The sequence below is a fragment of the Hylaeus volcanicus genome, chromosome 1, assembly GCF_026283585.1.
Source record: "Hylaeus volcanicus isolate JK05 chromosome 1, UHH_iyHylVolc1.0_haploid, whole genome shotgun sequence".
Taxonomy (NCBI): Eukaryota; Metazoa; Arthropoda; class Insecta; order Hymenoptera; family Colletidae; genus Hylaeus; species Hylaeus volcanicus.
Window position 1 is genome coordinate 12,701,701 of NC_071976.1, and position 9,766 is coordinate 12,711,466.

At 34.7% G+C, this 9,766-nt stretch overlaps 1 protein-coding gene across 2 annotated transcripts; it reads left to right on the forward strand.

Moving 5' to 3' along the window:
- Window positions 1–2,907: 2,907 nt before the first annotated feature.
- Window positions 2,908–7,742, forward strand: LOC128873957 (uncharacterized). 2 transcript variants are annotated; one of them, XR_008456531.1, is made up of 5 exons: window positions 2,908–4,299; window positions 5,998–6,184; window positions 7,108–7,127; window positions 7,203–7,345; window positions 7,435–7,736. XR_008456531.1 is itself a non-coding variant. In XM_054118052.1 (4 exons), the coding sequence occupies exons 2-4, from the start codon at window positions 7,109–7,111 to the stop codon at window positions 7,585–7,587; spliced, it is 315 nt and encodes a 104-aa protein (XP_053974027.1). In that variant the 5' UTR covers window positions 5,844–6,184; window position 7,108; the 3' UTR covers window positions 7,588–7,742. The 2 variants fall into 2 exon arrangements, 1 of the variants encoding a protein (XP_053974027.1); XM_054118052.1 differs by lacking the exon at window positions 2,908–4,299 and having other exon boundaries at window positions 5,844–6,184; window positions 7,435–7,742.
- Window positions 7,743–9,766: the final 2,024 nt, after the last annotated feature.

A 9,766-nucleotide genomic window follows, 5' to 3' on the forward strand; every position in this document is an offset into this window, starting at 1 on the left:
GTCAACCGACTATAAGAACCAGAGATATTATAGAAGCAGCGTGGCACAATCGATAGAGTGCCATGTTGCAAAGTCGATCTTTTGCGCTGAAAGCGGTTACGATCCCGGTAGGAGTCACTTACTTTTTTTTTTTACTTTTTCTTCCGTTTGTATCATGTTTTGTTATGGAAACTACATTTTTATATATTAAGATTATTTTTATACAATATTGTGCAATTTTTGTTTTTTATCGCATTGAAAAAGAAGTCAGAAAAAAGAAGGAAGAAAAAAAAGAAACGAAAAAAAAGAAAGAAAGATAAGGAAAAAAAAAGAAGAAAGATGTTGTGCAATGTTTGTTTAATATAATTAAATTGTTATTTACAAATTATAATGACGTAAGTTTTTATAAAAGCTTGTAGAAACTCCTTTCACATCCCGACTTCTTTTTCAAAGCGATAAAAAACATAACAATTGCACAATATTGTATAAAAATAATATTAATATATAAAAAGGTAGTTTCCATAACAAAACATAATACAAACGAAAGAAAAAGTAAAAAAAAAAAAAATTAGTGACTCATACCGGGATCGAACCGCGTCCAGCGCAAAGCTAGAGTTTCGAAGCGACGACGAAAGTAGAAAGAAACAGTTCGATGAAGAAGGGAGAGAGACTGAGAGTCGACGTTGGCAAATGTAAGGATACGGGATCGGGATGCTAAGCGCGATTTCGACCTCAGTAAAATGGCAATAGTGTAGAGAGACGCTGTTGTGAGAACGGCAACATCGCAATTGTATCGAATTCACGTTAGCAGTCGTCCTCAGTAAGCGCCATCTCCTATCGATTGTCTGAACTAAATTTGTGACGTCACTTTCTCTGTATTATCGTCAAAATGGCGGAATCTCGTTTTTAGGAATGCAATGCTTTGCCCACAGATTTTGTCCTTATATGAGCATATTTTTGGCTCAATGAGGGCTCATTCCAAAGAGGAAGGTCCAAGGAATGGCGCTCTGGTCGTCGTTCGAGTCACAAAATCTTTTTAGTAACCTAAAAATACAACTATTCTGCGGATGTATTTTGCTCGATTTTTGCTCGACTTTGGATGCTCATATTATTAAATATCGACGCAATATCGTTCAGCCATGACCAGAGCGCCATTCCTTGGACCTTCCTCTTTCGAATGAGCCCTCATTGAGCTTAAAATATGCTCATATAAGGACAAAATCTGTGGGCAAAGCTAACCCATATTTCGGGCCAGATTTTGTCGGATTACAGAGCGCTGCATTACCCGTGTCTATCCCTTTTAGGCTGCGCAGGAGCTAAACTAGCGCCACCAACGGAGAATAGGTGAACCACGATACAGTTTTTCGCGTTTTTTATGCACAGTAATGAAAACAAACACATAATGATTATGCATTTCGTAATCAGAGGAAGTAAATCTATCGACCTATCAAGAGTTTGTTTCGAAAATTTGCAAAAAAAAAATTTGTTGTTTAAAAACATTTTTTTATCATATTTTAAAGGTGAAATTGCAAAATCGGGCGTTAGAGTGGCATGCGAAGTAATATAAAGAATATTTTAGAAAAAGAATCGTGAGAAAATATTGCTTCTTCGCTTCAAAAAACTTGATGAGCTTCGTTGCTGTGAAATCGATTATTGCGCTAGTAGTCTAAGATGCTTTTCATCATGGTTCAGTATCGTAGTAAGTTTAAAAAATGGCTGCGGTCATACATTTTTCTTTTAAGTAGATGTGTATATGTATGTAGAAATTGGTTATAAACATTATGTACGTGTAAACTAACTTGGATTGATTACAATAAATTGAAAAAATTGTCTTTTGTGATGATGAAAAAAGTAGGTATAGCTAGTATGAACGTAATAAGATAGACAAAAGCATACGCATAATGAAATATAAGTCTTATTGAAAGAGAATAAATGGTAAAAGTGTAGTAGTAAAATGCACCTTTACGATAATTGTAAATGATTGTAATAAATGCTTTGCGAAGTACTGGAATTCTATATTACATCTATAAATATAAATTTAATAATGGAAAATAAGCAATACATCTATATTTTAAATTTAAATTTTTATTTTTATTTTTAAACTTTTATTTTTATTATGGAGTAAGATTAATTTGAACATTTATAATTATTGTTTATCGAGTATTAGAAATTATACGATTAATATCGAGATATTATTTTATATTTTACACATTATTTTTTTCTTTACCTTTAGTAATATTTATTTTTTATATTATTATATTTTTTATTACAAATGTATTTTTTATATTAGGAATAAGGTTAAATAATGATAATTTAAATATATATAAATTTATATTTATTTATATAATATTATCTTTTTTTATTAAAATTCCTATATATTTATTTCATTGTTGGTTATTAAAAGCTCATGTTGGAGTTCCAGTTTACGGTTGCTAATTTTAGCTATAATTTGTAGTTTATAACGCTGTTTCTAGTACACCTCTTCTCTAACACTTGTTCGATTGACACTCGTCAATCGAAATTTAGATATTTTTTAATATTTATTTTTCGGAAACGAAAGAAAGTCGCTCCTTGCCAATTTTACATACTCGACTTTCTTATACATACTTTTTATCACATACTACAATACTAATATTTAATATATCAATTTATTACGAATTTGAAAATGTATGCTGTTATTAATAATCAAATATAACCATAGTAAATGTAAAATCTAATCTTTCCTGTTATTATTTTTATTTTATAAAATGACAAGTATGCGACAAGTATCGTAAACGCAAACGCAGAACGATATGTAATACAATAAATAATGTATACTTCCCTGATATTTGTCAATTCTTTCTTGCATATTAGATCATTTTGGGTAACAATCATTTTATCATCATTGTTCTTATACATATGTATTTTAGCGTGTTTTCTTTTAACAATTTCCCATATTCCAAAATAATTTTAATGTAAAAATCAAATACAAGTATAACATACACTTAAAATTAATAATCTATAAGTGTCTCATCGTTAGACGTCTGCTCGGAGAAGGGAGAGTACGGAGGTTGGTTCCTGGACGCTTGCCGCTTGACCGATGTTAAGAATTCGGTGACAATACCTGGACCCTCTTGAGCTGAAAAAAACACTTTCTCCTGGACAGTACCGTTTGATGCAAAGGAAAGTGAACAATATTTACCTTCAAATGTTCGTCGTTTTTTTTGCTGGACAAAATTTCCGTTTTTATTATAATGTTCCCTCTCTCCCTCCCCCCCTTTTTTTTTTTGCATGCAACATGGGCTCGCCCCTCAGAAGGAGAGGAATACCCACTAAAACTCAATCAATGATGTACTGCGGTTCCCGAATTGGCATGCTTCTAACAACTCTACTATCTATTATTTCGGGAACCAAGCAGTCCTCGTAGAATCGCTGTAACGATGGTAACATTTTGTCTTTCCAAAATGTATCATCGCGCTCAACAATCACGTACTTTATTCCAAGAGGCGTCCACATTGCAAAAATACAATACTTTCTTTGCGTAATGTGCAGTTGCCCTTGAACTTGGAAATAGTACGCGTGGTTTTTATTCATATTACTGTCATCATTTTTAGCAAATACGCGGTTAAGACCTGCAACTTTTTTATCAATTGCTTCGTTAGGTGACATTTTACGGGCCGCGTAAGGGCATTTGATTTCATCGTCGCCTACAGTGCCATCAGGCGTCGCGCCAAAGTATGAGAATTCAGCATCAATGAACAGCCCACAATCATTGATTTGAATTCTCAATAGCTCCTTCAATTCTTATCGTAGTAATTTTTCGTTGTCCTTACCCCATGCAACAGCAGCACTTCTAAGTTGAGGAGGATATAGAATATTTTTTACCAAGCTATTGCAGGAAGTCGTATCTCGTTTGCAACATACCTTTCCAAAATTGGAAGTGGTAAGCAATGTTTTACGTACGAGATGCCACTGCGGGTTTTCATGCTGACCCCGAGTAGTATACTCCAGTACGTCTCGAGTCTGTTGTTGACTTTGCAACTTTTCATACAGATCGAGTTTTAATTGTTCGAAAATGTTATCATCCAAATCTGGCCGTTCCGCGTTTGGACCATAATCTTTGTCAGCTGATTGCTTGCGGCCAGAATACTTGGATGCACGAACAATACCACCCAATTCTTTAGATACACGCAAATGCTCTTCACGTTTTCTACTTCGTGCAATATTTTTTTCTTCCAGCATTTCCATGCGTGCTGGCGGCTCTCTACCCATTGCACGGCAAGCACCAGTCATCGGTTTGAAACTATTACATTTTACGACTGTTGCTTTTACACGTGCTTGGTAAGAACCTTTTTGAGCTAAATGCGTCCGTTTCCCGCCAATAAATTTGCAAATAATTGCATTGCAGCTTTCCACAGAATTGCTGGTATAATTGTACAATAAACTTTCCGCATTCACTACCAAACGTTTCATTGCACTTTCGATTTTACAATATACTCGCTCGTTTTGCAATTTGGGAACAAGATTTGTCTCGTTCTCTTTTGAATTTCCGTTGCAAAAATATTGTAACGAGGCACAATGTTTGTGTTCGCCGAACACATGGCTAGGTATATTTTGTAAATCTTTCATTAAACCAGCAATTTTGCGTTCCCAAGATACTTGGCTATTGCGGCGATACGTTACAGCCTTTACTACAATGTTTCTAATTTTCGAATCACTACTCGAAACTATTGCTTTTAAATATGAGGCACCATTACCCGCGTCTCGTATTTTGTTTGCCAAATTGCGAAGATGATTTGTGCATTCAATCTTCTTCACAACAAGGTTCGGGTACGGTGGGAAATCTCTTAGTTTTTTTAAGACATTACTATCCCCATCACCAATGTATTTACTATACGTATACATTACTGTATACTTTGAATTCTCCGGTTTTCCCAATTTTTCTCCGTTTCTCATTATCCGATCGAAACATTCGACGTCTCATTCTGTAGGTATTTTCATCATCTACATTTCATCTGCTTCGAGGATTGATATTGCTGCATTACTTTAAAATTTATTCATTTATTCCTATTCATCTACGCATCCCTTTTATTAGTACTTTTGTCACCAAAACGCTGTTTTAATTCTCTACCGATTGGCCTATTTGTATTGTTGACGATTGGAGGAAAGTTGTTTTTGTGACGTATCTTGTGTCTGTATCGGAACAAACGATGATGCTGGAAAATTCATTTGGAAAATAATGAATGAAAAGTTTTATCTAGGCTGTTTGAAGTTTAAGGGGTTAGTCGCAGTCAGGAAAATGGAAACGGACAGTTTCTTGTGTGTTTTTTTTTAAGGTATTAAATAATAATTTTTATTAATGAAATGGACATATATTACAAAGTATGTCTTAAAGAATTATAAAAGAGTTTTTGTTTTAAGAAAAGATTAGAAAAGATTAAAAATAGATTAGTCTAGCGGGTCCCTGAACGAAGGATTTTTAATTTTCTTGTATACTTTTTTTTTATCCTGTATTGAATCGCTTAATTTTAGTGAAAAAATTGAAAATCAACTTCAAATGTAGGCCATCTTGATTTACATTAATTTTTCCCAAAATCCTTCATTCAGGGACCCGCTAGACTAATCTATTTTCGAAATCTACCTTTGTTTTTGTTTTCAGGTAAACCAGTGTAGAGAAATCTTGCTTACCGCAAACCTACGTTTTTAAATCATCGTCTACGTCATCGGCTGTTATGACGATATAAATTAAACGTTTCTTAAAACAAAAAATATTTTTTAGTTCTTTAAAACATGCTTTGTAATATACTTAATTGTTACTTATGCAAATTATTATTTAATAACTAAAAAAAAATCACGAAGAAATGTCGTTTTTCCTCTTCCTGACTGCGACTAACCCCTTAAGCAGAAATACCCACAATCGTATGTGGTGTGAAGTTGTATAAAGTTGTGTGTAGTTCGCATCGTAGCAAATTAGTACAAAATTATTTAATGAATAATTAGTTAGAACTATTAGAAGTAACGGTTCCTTCGATCGTAAAGGACATTTCGGGACTTCGACAAGTCTTCGAGGACCCCCAAACGCAGGCATACCCCCCACCTGGGCTTCAAGGGGGCTGGCCAAAGGGGACCTGGAGGTGTCGTCGCGAACGCCGTCAGGATCGTACGTCACTTCTGTTGAAAACGTCAAATCGTGAATAGTTTAGCAAAGTGACATTGAATATTGAAGGTAATTATTTAAGGTTACTGACAAGACATCGCGAAGTGTGCACCGAATTCTGTAATCAGAAGTTTTTCCTGTGTATAGAAACGTATGTAGAACAATCTGTGAAAGTTGGAACGCGCAACTCTCTCTCGTTTTCGAAAAATAAATGTTTAAATGTGGGTGGAGTGTCAAGTTGTGAAGTGAATCTTTTACCCTGGACGCGGTTCGATCCCGGTAGGAGACACTTATTATTTTACGTTTTGATATGGAAACTACCTTTCTATTGTATAAAGATTATTTTAATAAAATATCGTGTAATTTTTATGTTTTTTATCGCATTGAAAAGGGAGTCAGGATGTGGGGAAGAGTTTCTACAAGCTTTTATAAAAATTATTCACAGTGTAAATTTTACATTTTTATTCTTAAAGTAGGACAAATGGTGATTACGCTGTGAATAATTTTTATAAAAGCTTGTAGAAACTCTTCTCCACATCCTGACTCCCTTTTCAATGCGATAAAAAACATAAAAATTAGACGATATTTTATTAAAATAATCTTTATACAATAGAAAGGTAGTTTCCATATCAAAACGTAAAATAATAAGTGTCTCCTACCGGGATCGAACCGCGTCCAGGGCAAAATATTCACTTCGCAACATGACACTCCACCGACTGCGCCACGATGTTTCTATGACATCCCCAACACGGGTACGGTCGACATTCGTCAATCGAAATTTAGATATTTTTTAATATTTATTTCTCGAAAACAAGAGAGAGTTGCGCGTTCCTACTTTTAGAGATTGTTCTACATACCATTCTTTACATAGGAAAAAATTCTGATTAAAGAATTCGGTGCACACTTCGCGTGCGTATGTTATTAAATAATTGAAACTTTGTTTGAATATCTATATAGTATACAATCTAATATTCTTTTTTGTTTTATTACAGAATGAGCAGCCTGGAGGAAGGTATGATTACTTATTTATAGTAATTGAAAAATATTGTAAAAATTTTATATTAATCTTTGTTTATTTTTCCAACAGTTACATACGGTCTTGATAGATTGACCTTCAGGGATACTTACATAATAGGACAATATGGGGTGCCATATATTGTCACACCACTGGGTATGCCGCAGCCCCCGCTGCCACCACCAGCCTTCGCGCAGCCGCAACGCGAGAATGTGGTACGTTTAAAAATAATCGTTAACCAAAATTATGTCAATAATTTTTTATTAGTACTTAAAATTAATATATTTTGTTATACTAATTTCAGAGTAACAGGCGGCGGCGGCAGCGCGATAACAGACGCCGCAGAAGGGCCCCGGCGGAGAAAATAGTAGTAAGACCACCTGCGAATCAACGAGGGTCACGGATAATCAAAAATGTCTATATTACACAAAATTTAAAAAAAAATAAACTAAAATGATCAAGTGTATATTACCTTAATTTGTATTTCCCATATACACCCTAGTCCAGAAGTTCCCCTACTTTTTAGATCCGCAGCTCCCTTAGTATACAGATTACACTGACCAACAAATTTAAACTTTTTTTAAATTCCGCGATATCCAGTAGGTGATTCTTATAGGGTTCCTCGTCTTAAATACAAATCTAAAAGTGAAATTGCTCCATCACTACGAAACTACGAACGCTAGAAAGTTCTATTTAGTCCTAAATGATAGAGGAGTGTTTTCTGAATATGAATTATCTGCTCTTTTGAATGCTTGTAAATGAACGCCGAAGTTCAAACAGTTGCCGACGCGAGTACTTTTCACGAAATACTTTTGTATTTTAATGAAAAGTTATTCACTTAGGTCGAATTTTTTTCATTATAGATTTCAGCAAACATTTCTGAAGAGAAGTTGCCATAATCGAATTTCCAACAATTGCGTTTGACATTGTTTTCCAATCGGTTCAATAGTTCAAATGTTACGGACCAACACATATGAGAAACCTTCAATTTCTTCGACTAAATTAGAACACATAAATTTCTTCCATCGCCATGCAAAATTAGTAACTGTCAAATTATGTCCAGTTTCTTATTATTTACGCATAGATCGCATTTTTACGAAGAAAGCAAGCTTTTGTCGAATAAAATCAATGGATAAATACCGTAGTTAGGAACAATTGAGTAAAGGTACAAAAATTCCAATTTTACTCTGTTTTTGTATCATTTTCTTATTTATATAGGAAACGTTAATTTAATTCATTTCGATTAGAAATAAATGTTGTATTGCTTAACTAACAATTATTCATAAACAGATTTCATAATAATATTTTGTTTACATAAAGAAATAAGTGTTTTCCTTTACATTTTTCAATTTTAATATTTCATCCGGCCAGTGAAAATATTTTTTTTCCAATTCGGTCCGGGGGCCAAAACAGTTGGCCATCCCTGGTCTAAACCACGTGGAAAACCGTGTGAAGACTGACGATATAGTAACAACAGAACAGACGACGACAGCGCCACAACGGAAAGCACGACAGCGAGGCAGCCATATTGCCATACAAATCATCAAGATTTCACAGCAACGAAGCTCATCAAATTTTTTGAAGCGAAGAAGCAATATTTATCACTCCGCATGCCACTCTAACGCCCGATTTTGCAATTTCGGTCTTGAAACTTTATAAATAATAAAAGTATGGTTTCTTTTTTTCTTATAGAATAAATTTGTTTACAAACACTTTTTCCAAAATCGGGCCTTACAGTGGCATGCGCCAAGGTATAAGGAATATTTTGAAACCAGAATTATTAGAAAATATTGCTTCTTTGCTTCAAAATCCTTGACAAGAATCATACTAGCCTAATCGTCCTGTCCTCGTCTCTCCTGCAATTGTTGTATCGCCCTCTCTGTCCTTATCCCGGGGTTTCCTACTTTTTCCGCAACTGTCGCTGAAGTCAACTCGAAGTTTGGCTCTGGCTGCTGCGCACCCTTAAGTATCACGATGAAATGGGACATCTGGCGAAAGAAAAAACATGCGGGGTAATTTTGCAAAGCTATTGGTTTCCAAAAATGTACGAAGAAGTCCAAACACACATTAAGAATTGTTTCAAATATATTGCGTTCTCACCAATATCGGGAAAAAGCGAGGGTTACTTACACGTTATTTCTAAAGGTAATGTACCATTTTCAACGATTCATGTAGATCACGTTGGTCCTATTGATAAAAGTTGGTCGGTAAAACAGTATGTATTTGTGATTGTTGATGCGTTCACTAAATTTGTTAAGTTTTATGCGACTAAAACAACCGCTAGTAAGGAAGCAATTGATTGGTTAAATAGCTATTTTTGTAGGGTCAAAACATGTAAAGCATATTAAAATTGCCTCGGGGTCACCCCAGGCGAATGGCCAAGTTGAAAGGGTGAATCGGGTACTCATTCTAATGTTAGCAAAATTGAGCGACAACGAAAGCGGTAAATATTGGTACAAAATTATTGATCAGATAGAGTGTGCACTTAATAATACTATACACAAGTCCACGGGTCAGACGCCTAGTATGTTATTATTTGGAGTGAATCAGAAAGGAGATGTTTCCGATGATGGAAGGGAATATCTCGATGGAATGGAGCCAGAAAACAAAAAAGTTGATCTTGGGCAATTGCGTAG